The sequence below is a fragment of the Manacus candei genome, unplaced genomic scaffold (genome assembly GCF_025592945.1).
Source record: "Manacus candei isolate 608988 ecotype Guabito, Panama unplaced genomic scaffold, ASM2559294v1 h1tg000050l, whole genome shotgun sequence".
NCBI classification, from domain to species: Eukaryota; Metazoa; Chordata; class Aves; order Passeriformes; family Pipridae; genus Manacus; species Manacus candei.
This window is the reverse complement of record NW_026138098.1, coordinates 12,145,907-12,171,830: the sequence shown is the minus strand read 5'-3', so window position 1 is coordinate 12,171,830 and position 25,924 is coordinate 12,145,907. Positions and strand designations below refer to the sequence as shown.

Here is a 25,924-nt window from a genome sequence, read left to right as displayed (position 1 = left end):
TCTTTTATGTTCTTTTATGTTGCAGCACAGCAGTATACTAAAAACCTCATACATTTAATTTCAAATCTCTTAGTGTCTTTTGCATGTAATACTGGAACCTGGTATATGGCCCTAGTTTTGTCTGATTGCCCTTTACAAATAGGTTTCTCTCTCTTGTTCTCTCCCTTTTTCGAGTAACTACAAACCATCCCTGTCTCCGGTGCTTGGTTTCAGTAGGGAAATGGACCATGTTCTGATCTAATAGCATACCTGAGTTGGTTTACAAAGATGTGTACAGTCACATATGTAGCAGCTGATATTCAGTGTGAGTCCATTGATTTTATCTGGGAAATGCTGATTTACATCACTGGATGATCTGACCTGTAAACATATATGGTATTCTTTTCTCACATAAAACAAGATAGATGTAGTTTATGCCTTCCTGTGTACAGGTTTTTTTTCCTCCTAAAATCTGCCTGCTGAGAGATGCAGAGTCTCTGGGCTCATCTGCCTTTGTGCAAGCTATCACTCATATTAAGGCAACTATCTATTTCTGTTGTTCAACCTTGACATATGAAAATTTGCCAATATTGGTTTTTAATTTTCTCCTATTTTCTCCTTTTTTTTCTCCTTTTTTTCCCTTTTGATAGAAACTGCATGTAATCAATATTATTCTGGGGAATAAAGGTACCAGAGGAACAGCTGTAACTCCTTTGTCCCCTCAGTAGGCACAGATGATTCAAATGTCCCATATGCTCATTGGTAATCCCGTGTATGTTTCAGTTTTTCATGATCATTGCATCAGTGGTGAAAAAGGAGGCCAGTGCCTGGAGTTTTGGTCTAGCGCCTCACGAACTACAATCCCAAGTGTTTGGAAATAATTAATGGATCCCTTGAAAGTCATGAGTTTGATAGAGAAAAAAAATCAGGAAGGTGTTTGAATTGTTTCAATTGTCCTCTATTATATTTCTCTTGATGCTTACATGTCTGAGGAAAGGTTTGGGAACCATGTTTTTCAAATGCTTCCTCACAGTTAATAAAAGTAGAAGTTTTATCATTAAAAAATAAAAGCAGCAAAACCCTCAAGATTTTCGTAATGTCCTGATTCCAGCATTGTTCTGCTGCAGGCCATTTATACTTCCATATCTTTATTCCTCATTGCAAATGCTGCTGCACATCTTCAGTTGTGTTTTGGTGCACACTTCAGCTGGGTATCCATATTGCTTGTCTGGGAGAAGACTGGTGGCCTGTTTGTACAGGGTGTGCACATGCCTGTGTACATGTTTGAATTTTTGCAGTAGAAACCCCACAGCAGTTTTGTGACAGTTACAAGAAGTTCTTCCAGAGTAATGAAATTCTTTAGTTTTGTGTTCAATTGATTTTTATAGGACCATGGGTGGCTATAAAATGAAAGTTAGGGCATGATGCAGTAAAATTTTGACACATTCGAAGTATTGTGGGTATGATAAAAGGAGGAGCTGAGGCATCAAAATGAAGGGTGATATTTTTGAGAGGAGGACAATTGATCAAAGAAACAACAAAGCTTAAAGCTTTATAAAAAATTCTTGAGATTCTGTAGTGCAAAAGGAGGAAAGCAGGATCCTTCCCACAGCCTCCTACCTTGGGCCTCTCATTTCTGCCAGCAGCTCAGTGATCATAAACTGTCTGAATATAGATTTTGTAACATTTTATGTTTGCAGTGTTCGAGAGATAACAGCACGTACAAATAACATGTTAGCAGAATATACCGTGCCCAAGGGGGCTTTCCTGCCATATAGTAAAAGAATAATAATGTCATCAAAAGTTTTGCTGCTAAAACAGGACTCTGACTTCGTCCTCTAACACAGCACTTGCTTCAGGCCAGTTGATTTTCTCAGACCTTGGTGCAAATCCACAAGAGTTATGCACACATACCCAGTGGCACAAATGTGATGAGCCTGAAAGTTCGGTAGCAAAATTAAGTCTGATAGTCCCCAACCAGATGAGCTGTGCTTTTTCTCTAGTGACAGCATGGAAAAGGTTGCTTTATTTTTCCTTTGCCGCTTTCCGGTATGAATTATGCTGTACCATCACTGTGAACTTAGGTTAACTTCAGGAATTAGAGTTACATTATATCAAGTTTGGTGAGTTGCCATAGTTTTTGCCTTGAATCAACTTTGTTTATTGTTGAGGTTTTATGGGGGCTTTTTTCCTTCACTCTACTTCATGAGGTGAATTGAAGGCACCTAGAGTTTGAATTAAATGGGATAAATAGCTTAAATATAGATACCACAGAACATTCAGAAACCTGGAGAGCTGCTGAGAGAACTTAGTTAGGAACTTCCTTTTTCTCGCATGATCTGCATTTGCAGATTCATTTGTTCCAAAGGTATAAATGTTGTTTGTTTGCAGGAACTGGGTGATGGATGAATCAAAGACAGCAATATAAATGGTGTGGGCCAGCAGCTCTAAGGGATCCCTGAAACATGCGAGTTTCTCATTTGGTGATTTTTCTGGCAGTGAAGCCTCAGTGCAGTGACAGTTTCTGCTACAGCCATCAAGCTAAATTGTTCCTGATGGTGTCTGGTGTTTACAATGATGCTGTTCATTTGGGTTCCTCCTGCAGTCTCCCTTGCACGTTTGGATCAGGATGAACTTAATCGCTGTGAAGTGCAGGGAGGACACCATCTCTCATCTCCCATGAAACCACTTTCTGTTCCCTTCCTACATATGATCTCTAGCTTGTGTATGTGTGGAGATGACTGCCTGTATAATCAGGCTCTGCTTTTCCCTTCAGTAGTTGTCTATTGTTGATGCATGGATTGCCAGGGAATCCAGTCAAAAAAAATTTTGGGTAGATAGAGATGAACTGAGTTACCCCATGGGATTTTAAGAGTGTTATAGTAAGAGCAGTACTGAAGAACATCTTCAAGCTAGCAGAGCCCCTGGTGGAGACTAGAATTGGCCACCAAGTAGGAGAGTAAAGCTGAAAGGAACTCCAAGTTTCTTTATTATATGTTCAAACTTGCTTCTTGATTCATTATAGGACAGGATAGACAAGTATGTGGTAATGAAGGTGGCCTAAAAGAAAGAATTGTAGAAGATTGTACAAGAGCTAGGGTAATATTTGCTGAAGCTGCATCTTCAATGCTATCAGAAACTGAAGTTTTCTACCTTGCTTTTATAATTTTTTACTCATAGAATTTATTTCACAGTCACAGTTGTCCTAACAGCTTCTATGCTCTCTTTTGGGGGACATAAGACCCCCATTAACTAAGGTGTGCCTTTCTCTGGGCTGGTTTGATCCAGTATCTGGCCTTGGTCCCAGGCATTATAGAGCATAGACTGTGTGTGTGGGCCAGAGTTGTCCAGACAGGGATTTCTTCCAGTGTAAAACCCATACACTTCCTAAGCAGTATCCATTCATCTCTTGTAGTCTCCCAGAAGCCTTTCAGGATGACACTGGGGGCATATCCATGACCAAAGGAGACAGAGGTATCCCAGTGTGTTGTGGCAGCCCATAAATGCTTACTCTGCATCATAAATCCATGACAGAACCCATGGCCTCAGGCTGAGGTGCCCTCATAGGGTGAATGAAGTACAAGAATATGGACAGTTTGTGAGACTGCTCAGACTTTGTGAAGAAATAGGGTCACACAACACCACTGAGAAGTGGGGTGAAGGTCTTAAGGAAGTCTTCAGCTGGTGAGATGAGAACTGTATGAAGAGAGTGGACACCTACCCACTGTCAGGGCTGACCCCAAGTGGGAACAGCATTTTCAGCTGTGTGATTTAGATCAGTTCAGGTGTGTGTCTTCTCAGTGTCTGAGGGGTGATGTGTCACACAACTGGGAAACTGTTTTGAGTAACCACCCTTGTCTGAGAAAATGCTGATGAATGCAAAACTATTTTGGGTGTCAGGGGTGTGTGTCAAACAGCATACAATTTAACCTGGAGCAAAATGCATTGCTTTCATTTTGCCTAAATGACATATTATGCTTGAGCCCAAACTAGTATTTCTTTGAAGCCATGTGAAATTTTTTACATGAACAGTAATTACATTTCAGAATAAAATGTTGTTCTAAATACAGTTTCAAAACCTATTCATTAATGCCCATGTACACACTTTTAGAAATGTTTTTTCCACTTAAAGAAATAAATTGGAAAAATCTTATGTAAATTTGGAAGGTGGTTTGGTGGTGTGAAATCTCTTTCTTTCACTAATCTGAAAAAACCCTCTACCATTAAATCCTGTTCTGTGTAATATAGAGATTAACCTACAGATAGTGCCGCAGGGTTTATAAAGGAAGGAGGAGAGGAACAACCAAGCATGTGATGGTAGTTTTATGTCCCACTCTGCCTTATGTCGGAGCCTCTCCTGCTTTCTCCCTTGTAGTCTTATGCTCAATAAACATGAAAGATTGGTCTGTAATAGCAACAAATGTACCCAGATGCTTACACTGTAATTAAAGGCATATATCACCCAATAAAGCACATTTGAATGAAAAATCTTCCCATTAGACGTGTGGCTCCCATTTATTTCTCCTTATTGTTAAACTTTTGGAGTATAAGCATTGATGGAGTGTAAGGAGGGACTTCTAAAGGGTTGCAGTGTGGTGCCACCAGGAGCAAACAAGATTTTCCTTTTTGGGCTGGGAGGGCACAGAGCTCCCCAGTGAAGGCTGACCTGCACAGCAGCATTGCCTTCATCCAGATGGATCCATTTAGCACAGACCTCAGACCAAAAACTGCCTAGTGATTTTTAACCTGAGAAGAAACTGGACAAAGGGACCAACCTGGCTTGGACACAGAAAAATCAGCAGCCATTGGAGCTGATTCACTCTTTTGTGACGGTTAAAGAGCTGATCCTAGGGGGAAAAAGGAGTGAAGCAGCTGGGGACAACAGAAGCAGCTTGCAACCCTCCTCTACCTCTGGCTGAGTCTATTGGATGCCAGTGGTATATACTGGTAAAGATAACTCCTGGTGTACCTTGTAGACTGTGGTAGCAGGAGGCAGCTCTACCACCTCCATCCCATTCTGATCTCTTCACACTTCCAGTATTGTTCCCTCCTTCCCCATTCTGTATCCTTGTTCCTTTCTGTGTCTAGTTTTACTCTCTGGTCTGCATCGCTGATATGGGAAACTGTCCCCCTGCACAACGTGTTGCTTCTCTTGTCTGTTACCTCTCGATCTGGAAGTAGGATTTTTTGGTTTTTCCCCTTTTATGTCTTCAGTTTTAAATAAGAGTTGTTAACAAAACACTCATCAGAATGGGGGCAGTGGCAACATACTACTTTACTTTAGTCCTCCCCCAAACTTTGTAGCTGATTTTGAAATGGTTAAAATGTCATAGAGAAAGGAATAAACAAGAATCAAAAAAGTTAGCCTTCCCTCAAAATGGTATTTCTATTTATAGTACCTTTTGAAAGCATCTAAAGCTAAGTTATTTAGAAATGATTGAAATGTGTTTTGAATGACCAAAGCGAACATATTTTTTCCCCAGATTTTCGGTTTAAGAAAAAATCTGGAGGTAATATTTTTCATCTCGGTTCTGAGCCGCTCCAGCATATTTGGAGGTGGGTAGAAAGTAGAAAAAAAAAGAGAGGCTGTTTTTCCTCCAGGGCTGAAGCATGCCTTAACTTCTTTGTGATACCCATTTATGATACTGCTTCTGTTGAAACTTGGACTTCTTGTTCCACTGCACCCCAGTTACAGAGTAGAAAAGCAAAAGATGTTCTTTTCTGGGCAGAAATAGTAAATTTTTGGCTGAGTATGCTTCATACCAATAAGGCTTAAGAGAAATTGAATTGTGAAGGTTTTTGAATGGGCTTTTTTCACCAGTTTAATCCACTTTCATCTTTTTCTTGGAGATGAAGTGGCAAAGCAGAGAGAGGCAAGTCTTACTTTGAGCATAAGTTTAAGCAAACTGCACTGCTATGAGTGGACCCATTAGGTGAAAGCATGTATTAAACTATGAAACCATGAAACATGACAACAGTGTATTGTCTTAACCTACCTCGTTTCTTTGTAAGTCAGGTCTGGATTTTGCTATACAATTGCAACGTGAAGTCAAACACTTCCAAAGCATTTGGTCTTTGTGCAGAAGATCCCTGACCAGTTTCTTACAGTAGTGAGATGGAATCAGAGTTTCTTTTGCCTAAAGACCTACTTTTGCCAGCAAGCATGTAAAATATTTCAGTATATCAGGTTTTAAAGTGCAAAGAGAACTTTCTACTCTCTGATATATTTTTTTTTCCCTCCCTCTATAAGACAGATGATGGAAATTAATTTTCAGTGTCCCACCTATACAACATCTATAGTGAAATGAGTAGGTCTCATGAGTCTTAGACATGCAGTAGTCTGGGCACATTCTCTTTTCATGCCTAAGACAGTCTGGCTGTACCATGCTAGAGAAGAACCTTGGGCTGCAATGAGGTCTCCTGATGCAGCTTTTAATCACATGGAAAGGAAATCAAAGCAGAAAGATAAACTGGCCCATTTGTTTTCATTACAATTACTAGTTTTTACAACCCTGTGTAAACAAAACCCATAAATATGATGCTGTTAGACTTCTTTCTCCTAAGTTCAGCTCCACCAGCTGCTTCACAAATCTTTTGGCTTGAGAAGTAGGATTTATTTTTAGCTTCTTTAGCGCGGAGTTGTAAAGGATGCTTTACCTGACTTGTGATTTGTGGCAAGAGAAGAGTGTGATAAGCTCTTCTTTCCACTATTTAAAGATCCAGAAGTGCTTCCAAGCTTCAGATCTTGGCACCACTGGAGTCCCAGCAAAGCAAGGTGGCAAGGACAGGTATTTCCCTGGGAGAAGGTGTAAGAAATAAGGACAGATAATAAAATTGTTCTTGAGTTGGTCATCAGCTTGAAGGTGATGTTAGCCTTTTCGTCCGTGATGGCAACTGCCTGACACTCCAGAGGTGTCTCCCTAAGGCCCAGGCTGAGGGGAATGGTGGAACAGAAGGAAGAGAGGAAGAGAGGAAGGCCCTGAATCTTTCCTTGAATGCAACCTTTTCAACTGTGAGTAATAAAGCCCCTTTCACAGCAAGGGTTGCTCCTGATATGGTTTCAGCCACACAACAGAAGTATGTTAGATCTGAGCCTGCACCTACAATGGTGCAAGTAGCATGTCCTGCCAAAAGGAGAACCTGAGAAAGGGGTTTGCATAGACAACACAGTTTAAACATTATACTGGTGCTGTGAAAGGGAGAGGTATCCGTCTGTCCTTAAAAAAGGAGGGATGGATGATAAGCAAGGAAGGCAAGATGGAAGATGTGATGTAGAAGTAGGATATGTTTCTGTGTTACCAACTACTGTCTTCATGGCTACGCCAAATCTATGCTGTTTGTGTTCTTGGTTTTGTTGTCTTTTGTTATTTTCTCTGTTGAGGCTTCACAGTCTGCTCTGCTCCCAAAGGCATGCCATGCCAGTTCCTGAGGGCAACTTATGCTTCAGAATTGTTGTAGTGGGGTCTACACAAGTGGATCTAGCATGTGAGGCTATGAGAAGGAGGAAAACCACAATTTTATGACATCTCAAATGGAAAAATCATTAAGAGGAAATTATGTGTATTGTGGATATTGGTTAGAAGTCTTTGGGTCAGTCTTGGCTGTTTGGGAGTTAATGTTCCAACTTGAATTTCTTGGGGATTTGAGGATCTGGTTTCTATTTGTATGAATGAGGAGTTATAGGGAGATAGTGTCTCAGGGATTCATCTGGAGCTGAAGGAAAAAGATACCATATTCAAATGAAGACAGCTTGGAATTTCTGTGCTAAATTCAACAAAGTGGAGCGCACGGATCTGACTTTCAGGAGTAGTCTTGCAGTGGTTGAGTAGGAGTAGCTGCTATATTGGAGTTACTTGAAAGAAATATGAGAAGGAGAAATGCAGTTATTACTCATATCCTTTCAGTTGCTGAAACAGTTATCTCTTATGGTGCAGTCTCCGGTTTAGTTTTTTTCTGTTTGGTTGTTTGTTTTGGTTGGTGGGTTTGTTTGTTTCTGTTGTTGGGTTTTTTCCTCTTTACAGGCAACTTTATTTAATTGTTCCTAAATCCCATTTTAGGCATGGAAAAAAGATCTTTTTTTTTGCAGTGGTAAAGTGAGTCCATCCATTCATTTTATATTGAATATTGTTCCAAGGTCTTGCAGAATGTTTCTCTTGCAGTACTCAGCTGCTCAGTGTATCTTTAGAAAAAAATGTTGATGTTATCTCATGAAACATTTTCACTGCAGTTTAAATTTGTTGCTGTGGTGGGCTGACCCTGGCTGGATGACAGGTGCCCGCCAAAGCCACTCTATCGCTTCCCCCCTCAGCTGGACAAGGGAGAGAAAATCTAATGGAAGACTCATGGGTTGAGACAAGGACAGGGACAGAACACTCACCTGTTACTGTCACAGGCAAAACAGACTTGAGGAGATTATCCTAATTTATTTCCAATCAAGTCAGAGTAGTATAATGAGAAAGAAAACCTAAATTTTAAACTACCTTCCCCAATCCCTCCCTGTCTCCTGTATCCCAGAGGTGCTCCCACCATCGATGATGGGCTTGGCCTTGGTCACCAGTGGGTCTGTCTTGGAGCCAGCTGGCATTGGCTCTGTCAGACATCTGGGAAGAAGCTTCTAGCATGCTCTCACAGAAACCACCCTTCTAGACCCCTGCTACCCAAACCTTGCCATGCAAACCCATACAGTTACATGTGTCTCTGTTGTGCCATGTGACGGATCAGCTCTGGCAGTTGGCAGACATGGCTGATCTGTTCTGTATTCTCAAGACTGAAAAGTGTTGTGAATTTTTCCTCTAGTTCATTTTCCTTCTAGGAATGAACTTTCTGGAATTTTAATGATGACACCTTCTTCTTTTGGAATTTTGTCTGTAACACAGAAATGTAGCGAAGAGACAAACCTTGCAATTTTCTGAGAGTTTACAGCTTTTTCTGAGCCTTTAATTTTTTTCTAGTGATCATGGTCATTTTTTCTCTGTAGAGAAAATGTAAGACCCTGCAACAGACTTTCTTTTCTGAATTATTCTTTGCAGTACATTTGCCTGCAGTTCAATTTCCTGCTGAAATGTTGACCTAATTTTATTTTTCTTCTGTCCCGGTTTGAGATTTTGGCAGGAACCCTCCACACATCTTGTAGATTTTTCCCACCAGCTCTGGTAAAGAAGGTTTTAGTTTGCTTTGTGCTTTTCTGGGATCAGAGCCATCTTTTCATGTAAGCGATCTGATCTACTGCTCGGGATCATGCTCTTCTGAGGCCATGGCAGGCCAGACTAATCTGACCCTCCTCTTCCATCATGTGTAAGCTGCTGCCCAGTTATTACCACTAGACTGACTCTCACTCTGCAGCATTTATTTTGAATCCATCTTCCCATCATCAGCTGGATGTATTGTCTGGGTGGAGTCTAATTTTTTGTGTAATAAATGAATTGTTTCTCTAAGTGCATATAGTCCAGCTGTTCTTCCTCACTTTGTCTGACACCATTATTTGCACTCCAGCGTTGGCTGGCAGAGAGGAAACTATTGAGATTCTCACCAGATGTTTTCTGATGGCAATAGATCTGATTTCATAGCAACAAAGAGTATTTGATTTTATTTGCTTATAAGCTCTTTATATATGTTCCTGATGCCCTTCTTGTGTGCTTAGGCATAAAATTCTATAAATATAAAAGGTCTATAAATTTCTTTAGTCTGTCATCTATTGCTTTTCAGTCTATATGTGACATCTATATGTGCTTCTTGCTGTGGTAAAGTGTACCCAGGCTCTTGTATGCTTAGTCTTTCTTCAGCTTGCCTTGAATCTTCATTCTTCTTCATACTTCCCCCATGAAGACCAAGCAGGTCAACCTGGAAAAAGGGAACCTAACATGAAATCCATCTCAGCTAAATCATGTGTCTGTGGTGGGGTCATTTCCTTCTGCACTAGTCACTGCTTGTTGTTTTTAGTGTCTGTTGAGAGAGGTGGAGGATTCTAAGGCCTGAATAAAAAGGAATTTTAGAAGTTTTTTGCCTGTCTAAAAATGAGCCTTGGTGACTATCTCAGATGTGTGTGACTAACATCAGGGGGTTGAATCTCTTCTTGGGGTTTCCATGTGTTTCCTTCACTGCACATTCTCCTCCCCTCTCTCTAAGTAGAATTTAAGCAGACCAGTTTCTCATGCTGTTCCAGTTCTGAGAAGCTTTGTTTCTCAGGAAAGTCATCCTTTTCAATTTTTTTGCTAGCTCTCATTGGCAAAATAAACAAAACACTCAAAACAAACCCTGGACAAGATCACCCTGAGAGTTTGTACTGGAGAATTTCAACAGCATTTTTCATATGCAGCTCTGTGGATGTATGTGTGTGTATCTCCTTCCTTTACAGCTCTGTAGTTCTGACTGTGTTTCTGGCACATTGCATGTGTTTATGGCACAGAATCTGACACCAGGGATAAAGCTGCATCTTTAAGGGGCTTGCCACTTCACTTGGAAACAATGCTAGTGTGAAATAAAATGTTTCAAGTATTCTTAGAGTTTGAAGAGGAAGCATTCTGCCTATGCTATGTAGTATCTTTATGATTCAGATTTGTGCTGAGCAAAACAAGCATGAGTTAAGGTTCTGGCCTGTGGTGAAACAAAGTTCTATATCACTTGGGCTGCCAATGTCTTTGCTCGCACAGATTGTGTTCTTGGTAAAAAGCGGGGCTGTGTTGGTGGATGTGATACGCCTGGTGCTACGATCCTTGAGTGTGGAGTATCGTGATGCTGTTTGGATAAACATTTGCTATTTACAACCTTTACATTTTTAAATGAAAGATCTAACTAGGCTCCTGAATACAGGTAGATTTTGAGCAACCTTGTCTAGTGGAAGGTGTCTCTGCCCATGGCAGGAGGATTGGAATAAGTTGATCTTTAACGTCCTTTTCAAACCATTCTATGACTCCATGATTTTTTCCCCTAGTATTCAGTACCCTTTTTCAAAGACTGTAGCTGTACTACTCAACTGGGGTGACCTCAAAGCCAGGTGTGGAAGCAGAGTTGCTCTTGAATCCTGCCAGTGTCTATCACCAGGCACACTAACACAGGGCTGGTTCTTCAGGGCAATAGTTTGGGTACTTCATTAGGCATGGGAGCACATTAGAAAATACATTTGTCCGACACACAAAATGCTGGACCCTTCATCTTCCTGAATCCCATCTGTACTGTAGCAGTGTCACATGCCAGTCTGTAGGCAAGCAGGAATTCTAGGGCCATGACTAGTAAATGTTCCGGCTGTCTTGCTGTAAGGGTAGATGAGATTGATAAGTATCATTCAGATGGGCTCAGTAGGGTATCTGAACATTGTGTGTTTAGCACCTTGTCTTTCAAGAAGCTCCTGGAACCTGTCAGCTCAAAGAGGTGCAGAGGTTGTTGCTGGGATAGGCCAAATGCTGTGACTGTGTTTATTGAGGTGTCTCTGTAGTAGATGTAGGATTCTGAGTTCACTTTCATATAAAAAACCCCAAATTATTTCACCCTTGCCTTGAACCAGGATTTTGTCCTTCTGTTTTGGGTCCTGCCTTGGAGTTGCTCCTTAGACAAATCCTCCACATGCCACTCTTCAGCTGCATTGAGGGACAAGAGCAGCCCATACAAACATAACTACCCATAATGGTCTTAATTTTTCAGTCATCAGAGCATGTGAAGTAACACAAGGGGATTTCTGAAAGGGCATACCCTCCCTCACAGTACACCCTCAGGGTATGCTGGAGTCCCTTCCTCTTGAAATGATGTGTTGGAGTGCTCTGGGAGGTGGAAATGCCAGAGATTGTTTGTCACTAAAGAGCCAGAGCAGAGCTTTAAAAAAGTAAAACCTTGGCACCTTACTTACCTTCTTTCCTTCCTTTGCTTAGTATTCAACAAAGGACAAATTAATCTCAATTGAAATCTGCTGTACTTGCCACTAAATTTGTTTTCTTCTCTAAAAATATCTGTTCTCTCATGAAGGGAGATAAACAGAAAGTGTATGCATATATTCAATTTTAGTGCATACTAGAAATCTCTTTATTGTATGTTTTATTTAGTAATTCAACATTAACCTTTACATTTGCATCTGTAAATAATACTATAAAAGTGAAGCAGGCCAGAGAGGCCTTTTAGGAATTTGTTCTTTCGTAGAGCTTTAAGACTCAGTCATCTGGTTAAAATTCAAAGTGGACACTTAGAATAAAAAGGTGAATAAATACAAAAATGTTATTGAAATTAATAGTATCCTCCTTACCTCTTTATCTTAAATCACATAAGGCTGTAAGTTCAATTTAATCCTTCTACCATCAGTCAGTCCAAGCGCTAATAGAGAGAAGGGAGGAAAAAACCAGACCAGCAGCTGGTTTCTGGTTTTTAACTTGATATAGAGAAGGATGCTCCCTGAATGAGACACTGGGAGAGATGAGTAGTTAGAAAGAGATTATACTTCATGCTGCTGAGCTATCTGTAGCTGCTGCTGTTAGGCTGCTGCTGCTGCAAAAAAGGAAATGCTAGGGGCAAAAGATAAAAGAGAATCCAAGGAAATGGATGTATTTTGCTAATCCTTTCCTCTCATGGCAAGAATGGTTAATCTGTTGCAGAATACAATCAGGATGCTAGACCCACTTGCCCTTGCTTGTGAGCCTGAGTTAACTGAGGGTAATGAGTTAACTAAGCTGCCTGGAGCCTGTGATTTGCACAGCACCATGGTTGTACAGCCCCAGGGCTCAATTTGTGAGTAGTACCTGCAGCCAGCAAATAGAAAGGATGACCAAGTTGTTTGATGCAACTGATGCAACGCTGTGTGCTGAGGTCCTTGTATGTGTCAACCATGTCAATTGACTCAAGGAATATTACTGACAGGCACTGTGATAAAGTCAGGGCAGAGTTGTAGCACTTGTAGAGTTTTGCCTTTGGATGTGGATTCTCAGTTATTGTTTCTAAAAATCCGGATGTTCCAAGAAGGTAATTATCTTAATATTGACTTCATAAGCATAATCTTGAATTTGGACAAGGACTTTTCTTCTCCTGACTCCTTTAATTAAAAAAGATAAGCAATGCTTTATTTTGTATCTATGCAGAATTCCTTTTGGGGCAGAGGATTCTCTACCATATTTTTTTAGACAATCACTGTGATTGGTTGACCAGAAAAACCGAGGAAGTCCAGATAATGTGGAGTTTACTGCACTATCTTACCTTATCTAGTGAGAATGCTAAAGAAATATGGCCAAATTAGAACATTCAGGTGATGTCTGATCTCCTGAAGAGCATGGGGCAGAAAATCTTTCCTAATAGTTCTTACCCCAAGCCTGGTGATGTTGGCTGGAGTGAAGTCTACATAATTGAAGCCCTTTTTGACATGAAGATTGGAGGATGCCTGCTTCCATCTCTTTTCCCCTTATATGCTTTACTGGTAGCTTGAGCTATTGTTGGCCAAAACAGGAGTTCCCGTTTGCATAAATGCAAGGGACTGATTCTTTTGTCTTTACACATACCATTTGTGTTAGATACTTGGTGGGGTCTGAATTTCAGGTTTTGAATTTCCTTTTGCTAGCTATACACTGCTTTGGTTGTGTAGTTGAGTACAAACAGCAAGAATTAATTAACTGCCTCAGGCTTTGGACACTGCTCAAACAGCCCCTTCCAATCATTTTTCTAAATTGTTCTGTGGTCCAGCTCCAATGTGGCTGCTGCATCTCTGTGGTCAAAGAAACTTTAATATTCAGTGCAAGCACATGTAGTTTATCTTCCCAGTCACATTTAGCCATTCATCATAGCCATACCACAGTCCACATCACTAGGTTTTGAACCACTCTAATCTGAACATGGACCTGCCTCCAATTTGCAAATCCAGTTACTCAAAATCAAATCAAATGCAGAACCTGTAATGATATCGTTTTCCTATTAAGGACTTAAATTTGGGTATTACAAACATCATCTAAGTTTTTCAGCTTGGTTATCTACCTCCTTAGCCTGCAATCAGCCTTTGTTTTGTTAAGCCAGAATTTATATCAGATGAAATTTGTTTGAAATCCTGTTCAAAATGCTGCCTGATATTTATTTCTCTGTAATCTAGTAGTAAAGCATAGTAGTTATTTCTCAAAGTGTATTTTTTTTCTAAGAACCAAACTTGCTCGAAGTTGGAGAAAAGGAGCTTACATATTTTTGATGAGAGAGTGCATTGTGGGTGATAAACCATTTATATGGAGAATGAGGTTTGTGGTATTAAGCAGAGTATGCATGAAGCAAACCTATGTCTGAGACTTAGTGTGGAGTTTCATGGAAATTTGTTTACATTACAGCTATGTCATTTGTTAACCAGAAAGACTCAAAAAGATCATTATATTGAAAATTTGGCTTTCAAGAAGAACCACTTCACTATCTTTAGTGTTTAACTAATGAGCAGATTGATTTCTAACTTATCTCAAAATTTAGACCTCATTCTGAATATTAGAAGATGGAAATTAGGAGCAATTTACTTTTTTTTTTCCACACAGAAGAGATCTAATTCACTCCATAAAAACAAATCGCAGCATGACCTTGAGTATAGTCACTACCTATCACATCAGAGTCATGTTGACTAATCTGATTTGTCTTTCTTTCTATTTAATTTTAAGAATTTATAGGTCAACAATCACCTGCTTCCTGTTGAGCAGAAAAAAACAGGGGGGAGCCAGCTTTGTTATATGGCAGTCAAAGTGAATGTGTTGACAGCTGAAATTGGGAAGCACAAAGATGTTTGAAAAGGTTTTGGAAGAGTCAACCTGCTTTTGATTCTCAGGAGCTCAGTCTGAGTTAAATGTGAGGGGAGGACATTGCTTCATTAGCCAACCCTGGCAACAAGGCTGATCAATAATTGTGTAGGACAATCCATTCATGTTCTTTAATCTGAACCACTTTTAATACTTTATCTAGCAACAGTTTTTATTCTTCTTTCTTTAAGTTTATACTTCCTCTCTCTCTTGTCTTTCAGCTGTACAGCTCTATGGACTTTGGAAGAAAATGGCAGCTCATGCACGAACGGGTCACCCCAAACAGGTTTTACTGGTGAGTTATCGACTCTGAATTGGATTGCTTTGGGGAGGTCATGGAGGGGAGAAGGGCATCTAACTTGAAGGGATTGGTTGCTTTACCTGAACATTAAGCATACCGTTAGTTTTGGTCATGTTACATGCTCAGTCCTTAGTACATATCTTGCAGTGCAGTAGTCTCATGTTTGTACCTTATCTGAGAGCAGGTGGTATCTTTTACAAACAAGTACAAGTCTTTCGATAATTGCAAAATTATCAAACTCTCTCTTCTTTGTTGTATATCTACTTACACTAACACAGAGAAACTGCCCAGAGCTTCAGTGGCAAAGCTATCATCATTAAACTTCCTATTTTCAACCCTTCAGAGAGCTACTTTAGGCTAGAACACAGTCTTTGTGCAGAGCCAGCCATTCTGACCAGTCTCCTTATGCAATCTTCATGAGAAAGGATGATTCAGACTCTGCTTTGAATCACTCTCTGAGGAGACAGTTTCTCTCTACTGACTGGTGAGAGCCCAAGATCAGCACACAGTTTGCTAAAAATCTGTTTTGTGACTCAATTCCTTTCCATTTCCCAAGTGTCAACCTCCCAGATTGGGAGAGTGTCTTAAAATCAGATGGTGAAACAAATTGAGTTCCCATGTGCAGCCTCGTCCGTCTCAGATGTCTCTTTTCCAAACTTTCCTCCACCATGTGAAGACCCAAGAATTGATTTTTAGAGAGAAAGAGAAAACTGTAGTTTCTTCTGTAGCTGAACTTAGATTTGGGGCTTGGATCAGATTCTTAGTGCTGTACTTACTACATGCCAGATGATGGTGCATGTGAATGTGTAGAAGTCCTGATTTACAGAATCTGTGTATACTTAAAAGAGGTGTCTTGTCATTAAGACCAAAAAAAGAGAAAATCATAATATTAAGGAAGTGGAGGGTCTTATTTTGACTGATTAAAACTAAGAAGGACTTGGATAACTTAAAAGTTGACTCCCAATTGCAAAGCATGATTTATAGAGTCAAATTCTCACAGAAATTGTTGCACCTCATTAAAAGCACCTGGAATCCAGACCCAAAATATCTAGGGATTGTATTTGCAGTATTTCCACACCTTGTAGTGGAGATAGACAACTCATGGGATTATTAAATTATCTATGTCCTTCTGGAAATCTCCCTAAACAGTTTAAGATTCCTACATTTAAAACACGGCTTTTTGGCAGATTTGCCTTAGTGTTCCTGTGGATTATGGACAATGTGAGAAGGTGTTTGAATACCAAGAAAAAGAAATTGCAAGGCTCCTAAGTCACACAAACCTGAAAATGTATCAAATATCTACCATTTTGTCTGACCATACCATGTTACTGTTCCATATTTCCATAGTGAAGGAAAGGAAGTCCTTATGTTCTCCTGTTTCTGGTGGCAGGTGGATGATTGACTTAACTATTAAAAATCCTTTGATTTCAGTATTCGTGCTGGATGCACATGACAATGGTGAGTGTAAATCCTCTCCAACTGGAATAGAATAGCTGGTCCTTGGGATAAATTTACCCTACCCTTCAAATAACACAAGTGAACTTAGAGGAAAGGCTTTCTTGGAGGATAAAGTGCAAGGGCTAAGCTGACTTGGGAACAAAGCAAAATCTCTTTTTAAAGGACGGGTTGTGATGTTGTGGCTTATTTTCTACTTTCATATAATATTGGCTAGTTGCTTGTTTGTCCATTTGACACTAAAAAATGTATCCTTTCCACAGTTTACCTCATTTTTCATAGTCTTTTGACTGCATAATTTGAACACTGCTTTTTAACACTGCATCATATAATGTCTCTGTTTCAGGTGTCTTTTTCTCTTAGGAAATGTACAAGTTTTTCATAGTTAAAACTTGTAAGACATAGACCTAGAAATCTTTATTCCACTCAGAAACAGTAGAATCCCACTGACAATAAGCTTCCCAAGAGAGCAAATTAGGTTTTTCCCAGAGTTGGAGTGATCTGAACCAATTCATAGTGCGAGCATCGAGGTAGTGAAATTGTGGAACATAATAACTTTCATTAGCTGATTTCTTTCTTTTTTTCCTTTTCTTTCCTTTTAAAGCTGCAAACTGTGATGGCTTACAAGCTCTGGCTTGTAAGATCTGTACAGAAAAAAATGCAAAGAGACCATTTTAGCCTCAGGAATTTGTTGATTTCTTTTTATTAGGTTATGAAAGAGAGAGAAAAGTGGGCATAACTATAGGCTTCAGAGGGACATGAGCCACTACTCTTTGGAGTTCATGAAATCATAGAATGATTTGGGTTGGAAAATAATTTAAAGATCATCTAATTCCAACCCCCTTGCCATGGGCAAGGACACCTTTCTCTGGACCAAATTGCTCAAAGCTCCATCCAACCTGGCCTTGATCACTTCCAGGAATGGGGCTTCCACAGCTTCTGTGTATGGCCTGTTCCTGTGTCTTACCAGCCTCACAATAAAGAATTTCATTCTGTTATCTGTTCTAAATCTACCATCTTTCACTTTAAAGCCACTATTCTTGTCCTTTTACTACACGCCCTTGTAAAATGTCCCTCTCCGGCTCTCTTGTCACCCCTTTAGCTACTGGAAAGTTCTATAAGTTCTCCTGGAGCCTTCTCTTTTCCAAGTGGAACAATCCCAACCCTCTCAGCCTGTCTTCATAGGAGAGGTGCTCCAGCCCCTAGATCATGTTCATGGCTTCCTCTGGAATCACTCCAGCAAGTCCACGTTCTTATGCTGGTGGTGCCAGAGCTGGATGCAATGCTCCAGCTGGGGTCTCACAAGAGTGGAATAGAGGGACAGAATAACCTCACTTGACCTACTGTTCATACCTCTTTTGACACAGCCCAGGATATGGTAGGCTTTCTGGATTGCAAGTGCACATTGTCAGTTCATGTTGAGCTTCTCATTAAGCAACACCCTCATGTCCTTCTCCCCAGGACTGCTCTTGATTCATTCTCTGCCCAGCCTGTACTCATGCTTGGGTTTGCCCTGACCCTGGTGCAGGACACTGCACTTACCCTTATTGAGCTTCATGAGGTTCACACAGGCCCAACTCTCAAACTTGTCAAGGTCCCTCTGGATGGCATCCCTTCCCTCCAGCATGTTGACAGCACCACAATTTGGTGTCATTGAGAAACTTGCTGAATGTGCACTCACTGTCCATGTCACCAGCCTATCACTGTCCATGTAATCAGTCTATCAAATATTACATTATTGAACATTTTAATTAAAACTTATATGAAAGTTGAAATAATAATGATAGGGACATGCCAAAATCAGAGGTAAGCTGCACATTTGTGCTGCTCTGCTCAGGTAAGCGTCCTTCATCAAATGGGACAGACTTCATCTGATTTGAATACAGCTGGCTTTATCTGAGGCAGGCTTTGTTGAATGTTTTTGCCTTCAAAGCATGACTTTCATCTCTCAGGCTGCTGAGAATGGGCTTGTGAAGACTATAAACTTCACCTGGTTCATAGGATCAGTCAGCCTTACACGGAAAGGTCTTATTTTTCTCTCTGAGACCTTTCCAAATAATTATACACTCCCTGAGAGAGCTCACATATAGAGACTTTAAGGCCAGGATAAAATTATTATTGCTTCTGAGCTCATGAGACTGGGATGTGAATTTTCACTCAGCAGAGTAAGAAAGACCTGTCTGTTAGTCATGGACACACAAATCACTGTGCATTTTGGTGTAGTGCTACCAGGCAGCATCTATGATGGCTCCCCATTGGTCAAAACCAAAGCCCTAAGCTCCAATCCTGATTTGCGGCATTGTATCCTGGCTCTTTCCTTCAGCTTCTTTCCTTAGTCCTAGGTATTTGAGCTACTCATGAGTTTGTAGTTTTGTGTTTTCATCCCATACGGATGTCACAAGTCCCACACTTGATGGAACATCTCTCATCAGTTCCTGAGCCCTCTCAAAGTTTGTGCATGAGCTGAGCCTCTGGGCCACTGATAGTTATAAAAACCTAGGATTTGAGATCTCTACTTTAGTAGTAGTGATTCATTTGTTAACTACACCCACTGATGGCACTGGCAGAGCTTGAACAGAATGCGTTACTTGATGTGAGTACACGCATCCAAATTTGGCTCCCACGTGCCTTGGCCCCAGAGATTTTAATAACTTCGGATCCTATAAGGCTGGAAATAGGAGCTTACGCTAATGTGATACAGAAATTCCAAGATCACTCATCTCTCTGAAATTACTCAAGATAACTGGAATCAGCATGGGTGCAAAGTTTATTAAAGACCTACACAATGTTCTCTTCTTCCAAAACATGTTTCTGCAGCTCCTTCTGGGCCCTGTTCATTTTATCTCACTATCACTTAGACACCTGTGCTGCCATGTGGAGGGATATAAAAAAACAAAGTCCATATTTTGTACCATAGAAATGTTGGGGAAGTTTCCTTGTCTGTAAAACACATGGTGTGTTCTGTGCTGACTAAATGCTGTTGCTGCTCTGATAAAAACTCAGAGGACTCAATTGTCCTTCAGTTGTTTTACTACCTCTGCTTTTTCCTGTGGTGGTACAATGGGACTAAGCAGGTGAGCAGGACAGTTTGGTTGATAGGGCATCCCCAACTGGACCACAGTTTTTCCCTGCCATCTTGGATAACTCAAGCTGACTTTGCCTTGTTACCCCCTAGGTGAGACTGGGATAGGAGAGCACCTTGATAAGTGTAGTGGGTGAAGTACTAAAATATTGTAATATGAAGTACTACAGTAGTGGATTAAGAGCATTGGAGGGCAAGAGAGAGTTAAAAGATGCTTTAGTGGCATATCATCTTTTATCATCTTATGGCTTAATTCCTTAAAATATGGAGTTTCTCAAGGGGAGTTTTATGTCTAATCGGCTAAATGGCTGTGAATTTATCCCCTGTTCATCTGTCTTTGGAGGCCCTTGTGTTTGCTGAGCAGACACAGGGATCACTATCCTGTGCAGAGGACAGAGCTATATCCCTTGAGAGACCCACCCCCTTTCTTAAGGTCTCCCCAGGCTGCTCTTTACTGGAGAACACATTTGTGTTTCCTGCCTCCCGTCATCACTGGCGATTATGAAGTAGTGAATGTGGAACCATTTTCCTTGGGGTTTATTGGTGGTTTTGTTGTTGTTGTTTTTGCATTTGTTGTGGGGGTTTTTTATTATTATTGGTTTTGTTTTGTTTGTTTGTGGTTTTTTTTTTTTTTGGTTGGTTTTTCTTGGTTTTTTTTGTTTTTGGTTTTGTGGGTTTTTTTGGTTTGGTTTTTTGCCTGTTACAGCTAGACATTTCCCTTCTCTCTTTTATTGTTTTTTTAAATCATGCTCCCTGGGACCGTATGTGATTCTGTGAAAGCCTGGTAGCAGGAAAGCAGGGAAAACCCATTTGTGTGGAAAAGGGGGAAAAATCTGCACAGCATTTCTAATGGCTATGGGGAAATTTGGAGCCCTGAAGTCGATGTCCAGCATGAGCCTAGTCAGTAAAAGACACTGAAATACACACTAGTGATGAAAGCTGGACAGAAAACACCAAGGAAGGAAAGGAGAGAGTGTGAGGAGGAAAATAGAACATGCACTAGCCTGGCTTCAAGGAGCACTGTTTGTATCTGCAAGTAGGAAAAAGCAGTTCTCAAATACACTACTGATTCCTGCACTGAGTCTCCCCAGAATTTTATCTTTTCTCTTTTTTCCATGATAGTCAACCAGATTTCTGGTTGTTTTGGTATCCATTGAATGCCAGCTACAATTGTTTTAATCATCAAGGATTAAAAAGGGGGAGAAGGGAAAAGGCTGTATTTTCACTGGACGAAGGAAAGAAGCTGTGCATCCACTAACTTAGGCTGTGGTTTGGAGTTAAGGGTTTTCTATCACAGTTGTTTGAGGAATGAGACAGCAAATTTTGTCTCTGGAGGGCAAGGTGTTCAGTCCTTTTCGTGATTTTGGGTAGGAGCAGATGATAAAATATAGCCAATGTATTTATTTTTATTTGCAGCCTGAATTTCGTGACGGCTATAGTGGAGGCTGGCTTGGATATCTGAGAGTAATGTAAGAGAAGATAAGGGGTTTTCCTCAGTGTTTCAAAAGGTTATGGTCTGGGTTTGTATCTGCTCTGAGGCAAACGATTGTGTCTCTTTTTATTTCCTCATCCTTGTGGCAGCGCTGATATTTCCTAATTCCAGTGCCAATTTTGGTCCACACAGACTGTTTCAGCAGCAGTTCCAGTAGTGACCTTTGGATATAGCCAAGGTTAACTTTACTTGCCTAGTTTGCCAGCAATGAAATGGTTAGTCAAATATGTGCCTGTCTCTCCTGTAAATCCCCCTAATCATTAACTACCAGATGGTGTCATTGCATAGTGCTGGGGAAACATCGCCTGGTTTTTTACAGCCAAGTTTAGCGTTAAGAAAACATAGTCTTGTAAATGTCAAATTGACTGCTAAGTAATCCTACATTAGAGTTTTTCAGAATTAAAACCATACCATACATGGAGATATGGATAAAAGGAATGATTCCAGTTTGGCAGCCATGGATAACACCTCTTAGCATCACCAAGACACTACCCAGGGTCTATTCACATGGACAGCACATGAAGAACTGAACAAGGAGCTATTATTGGAGCCTCCCTCAGGCTAATGATTCATTTGGCTTTGTTAAGGGACTTGCTTTGCATACCCTGTGGGCAAGAACACCTGAAAGAAACGTTTTTCTCCTGGAGGGTGAAGCTAACATAAATCTGGAATGTGTTACTCAAGCCACCATGACCATGAACTGTTCTAGGCTGAGAACAAAATTTTCAAACTCTAGCCTTGAGCTCTGTAATAAGAGTTCAGGAGAGATGAGACCTTCTTAAAAGTTCTTGACATACATTAAAGATTTCCTTGCAAGGTCACTTTAGTTAAAGATCACAAAACCATGGTGATCATAAAATGAATTTTATTTTCCTTTTCACTTAAAAGAAGAGCAAATGGGGAAACTGTGAGTCTAGGGATTTTATTTTCATTTTATGTGCCTTCAATTAATGCCTTTGGCACTATGGAGGTTCAGTCTTTCCAAACATTAGATTGTAGGTGACTAGCTTGTGATTACACAGCAATTCAGTGACAGAGATAGAAATACAGAGTTGCATACTCGTTATGGGCTGAAATAGTGTTTATTTTTGTTGAAAAAATTTCAATTCAATAAAGGTATTGTAGAATTCATGAAAAAATTATCAAAATGTTTCTCTCAAAAATTAAACAGAAGAACATTCTGAAATGTTTGGCAGTTTTTAAAGGTTTTTTAAATGATTTTAAAATTTGAATAAAACTTCATTTTGCAGTATATAATCTTTTAAAATTAAAATAGAGAAAGAATGCAGTCTGAAACAAAGTGTGTGATTAAAGCCAACATTGAGAGAGATCCTGACTCCTATTCCCATCTTGGTCTTCTGAAATACAGAGAAGATATTGGTCCCTAATATCCCAGTTATATGTTCAGTATGCTTTATTACTTCATAACTGTGATCAGAAGTCTACAAGACTGATCATCAGACTTCGTAAGTTTTATATTTTGCTTTTGTCCATGAGCATACTATTTCCTAAAGGTAATCCTATGCTGTTTTTCAACTACAGGTTGGTAAGTGCTCTTCCAGTGATGTTGTGGTAGATTTCATGAATGTCTAAGAGTATAAAATCCTAAATGACCTAAGAACAGGAAAATCCTTCACTTTCTATTTCCAGAAACACTTCAGGACTTTTTTTATAGAAACTGCACAGACCCCATGTGTTCCATTAGTGCCTACAGTTATTGTAATGTTCAGACTACTATTCCCCTTTCCGAGCATGGTCCATGTTTTTTTAAACTAATTTAAGAGAGATAGACAGAAATAGTTGGATCTGGGAAAGCATCTTTGTAGAAGGTGGGGAAAAAACCTAGTACACTACTGGAGAAGTATTACAGAATATTTTCTAGTTTACCTGGGACTAAACCCAAAGATATTTGGGGTTTTGGTGTATATTTATACTTTATGCTGACTGATGACTTCATTTTACAAAGGAATTTTGTACAACAGTCTCTTGTACTATGAATGTAAGCTCTAAATAGTAGCTGATGTTTTGCTGTTTTGTGGTGCTCCTCTCTTTACTGCCTGCTTTGCTAGGAAAATAAGTGTTTGAGTTTTTTTATAGAGTCCTGTGGATGCCATTCTATCAGGCTACCTGGGCTCAAAGGTTCCTTAGCTAGATTAAAAAAAAAGAATAACATACTGGCTACAAGGATTGTGTGTGATTGTGTGATTATGAAGGGAAATAATTTAAAATTACCCTTTAAAACCCAAGAATTACATAATAAATGAACAACAAGAAAAGCGCCACATGATAGCAAACTCTCAATACATATAATGACTGTAATTCTGGCTGCTGTTGCAGCAAGAAAGAGTTCTTTCAGTGAGTGATGTATATCCTCTGGAAGGGCAATTTTGGAATTAGTTGTCTTTGAGGAACTTTTCTTTCTTACCTCCTTTTGCTTGAGAAGCACAGCATATCTTGCAGAAGGAAGGATTACCCCTTTTCCACTAATGTTACTGTGGATGTCCTTCCATAAATACTATCTGGCTTTTAGAATTTGAGATTTTTTGTGATTCTAGTACAATTTGTGGTGCTTGTCATATTCATGACTTTAATGTACTGTGACTGGTAGTTGTGGTTTTTTTTAAGTGTTGAAAAGTAAGGGCTGAAATATTTCTGTTCATTGGGTTTAAATTTAATGCTTACCACTATATATTGTACTGCAGTTAGTGCTTTCAATCATCAAAAAGCCTTTTACTTTGGTCTCTCATCTATCAGGTTTCTTCATGTCCCAAGGGCCAGTCTCTTCTCTTATTTTTCCCAGTGCTAATCTTGGATGATTAGCACCTCCCCCACCTCCCCCACACTCTCTTATGACTAAGTCTCTGGGATTGAAGCAGACTAGATAAACCACTAATAAGGAGGATCTAAGGAGGAATTTGTTAAATATTTCTCCCACTTTATATTGATCCCTGGACTGGATCCCAATGCTGTGTCTCTGAGTAGTGCAGGGTGGAAGGATCTGTTTTATTCTCATGCAAGAGGGTATCAGATAAGATTTCTAAACTTCATCACTGTGTTTCAAAAGCCAGTGTTGGAAGATTAAATGCTCTACTGCCAGCTCATGTAGTCTGCCCAGACTTCATGCTGGCTCTCCTGATGCACGTGAACTCAGACACAAATTAATTTCATCCTGTCAGTAACAGTCCCAGAGTAATTCTTTGTGATACTTTGTAGGAGGCAGTGGTGAAAGCCAGTCCTCTAATTAATATATTGAATAATGCATCCCTCTGAGGCATATGGGAATCTCCCATACTGTCATAACTTGGCAAAGCTAATCAAACGTCAGGCTGCCAGGCTCAAAGTAGCATCGTTTTTTGTGCTTGCTGGCTGGCAGGGAATAGTCTCCCACTCTTTTTTTATGGTGGATTTGGCTTAGGTTTTGGCCTTTGTTCTATACCATACTAATCTCTCTGTTTCTGGGCAAATGGGTGAATTTTCAGTGTGGGAGAGAATCCCTCTTGCTTTCAGATGACTGAAAGAGAAATATTTGGGAATTCTTTTAAAAATTGTCACTGTTCTGAGAAGTTTAGTAATAACCTCTTCACATACTCTGATTGTGGACATAATTTTCTAGCCATTTCATTCAGTGGCAAAACACCTGCAGGCATCAGGACCAAGCATCTGTTCTGGATCCAGCCTCCCTCTGTCTGGATCATATCTCAGATGACCCACTTGGATTTCAAGAGATGCACCCTTGAGGGGGTTTTACAGCTTGTTTCTTTACAGTATCTGGGGCTGGAAGCATTCTTGCATCGGAGAAAGTTGCAATCTAATGGAGGATTTATCCATCAACAAGTTCATCAACAGTATCAGGGACCATTTTTACCGGAAACTAGATTTTCAGTCATACCTCAAAGCTCTTCAGGGAGATTGTCTCAAGAAGAATCAGGAAGGACCCAGGTAAATTCCATTTCATTTTCCTGAACTGACTTCAGCCTCTGAACCTTTGGAAGTTTGCCTGGCATTAAGCTGAACAAAAAGAGTTGTTTTATTTAACAGAAGAAGCTGAACCCATGCTGTGGAGAAAGAACAGTCTTATCATGGCAAAACAGACAATATGTTTCTGCTTTCATTTAAACATGAACCATTTATGTCGTTCAATAACATCCATTTAAGATAAGGAGGTCCGTCTTTATGCCTTTTGCTTGTTGTAAATTAACAAACTCTCTTAAAACGACAAGTCATCAGCAGTTATATGAGGCAGAATTCATTCTCAGCAAGAGAAGAAAATGAAACTCCCATCCTTTCATTCCCTGGCATTCCCCTGAGCCTCCTCTGTAGAATGAAATGACTTTAATTTTGCTATTGTTAAGCACAGCGAGCATGAAGCCACATCAGAACGTAAGAGTGGGAAGGAGTACTTATAAGCTGTACTACAGGTTCTTTTAAATAATGTTGATTCAGTAACTTGTCTCTTGCTGATCATATACAGAACAAGGATGAGAAGCCAGTGAGTGATACTGTTTCACTTGGATATTTGTAGTGAGCTAATTGGAATAGGAGATAGCAGTGGTTATCAAAGCTCTGTAATTGTCTCAAAGATAATAGTCCTCCATTGTGCAGAAGGCAATAAAAATGGGATGTAGACACATTTCCATGTTTAGTGAAACATCAGAAGTTCGGTAGCCGAGTTTAAGAGAGAGAAACATACTGACCTGTGTCTGTCAGCAACTACTTAGGAAATAATAAATTATACCTGTAGACTTCAGAGCTGATTTCAGTAGATCTGTGTTTTATCCCATAGGAGAAAATCTTACTTTTTATTGGAGAAAATAAGGAAAACCAAGCCAAAAACCCTGCCAGGTTTTTGGCCAAAGGATACAGAAGGATTCTTAGGTTTTGCTTACATT

At 40.0% G+C, this 25,924-nt stretch overlaps 1 protein-coding gene across 1 annotated transcript in view; it reads left to right on the top strand.

The window, feature by feature from the left end:
* The window catches only part of SORCS3 (sortilin related VPS10 domain containing receptor 3), a 285,430-nt gene that overhangs the window by 164,254 nt on the left and 95,252 nt on the right, over positions 1-25,924 (top strand). The window contains exon 5 of the mRNA XM_051800035.1: positions 14,927-15,000. Within this exon, the coding sequence (XP_051655995.1) occupies positions 14,927-15,000 (74 nt within the window). The remainder of the gene's footprint in view (positions 1-14,926; positions 15,001-25,924) is intronic.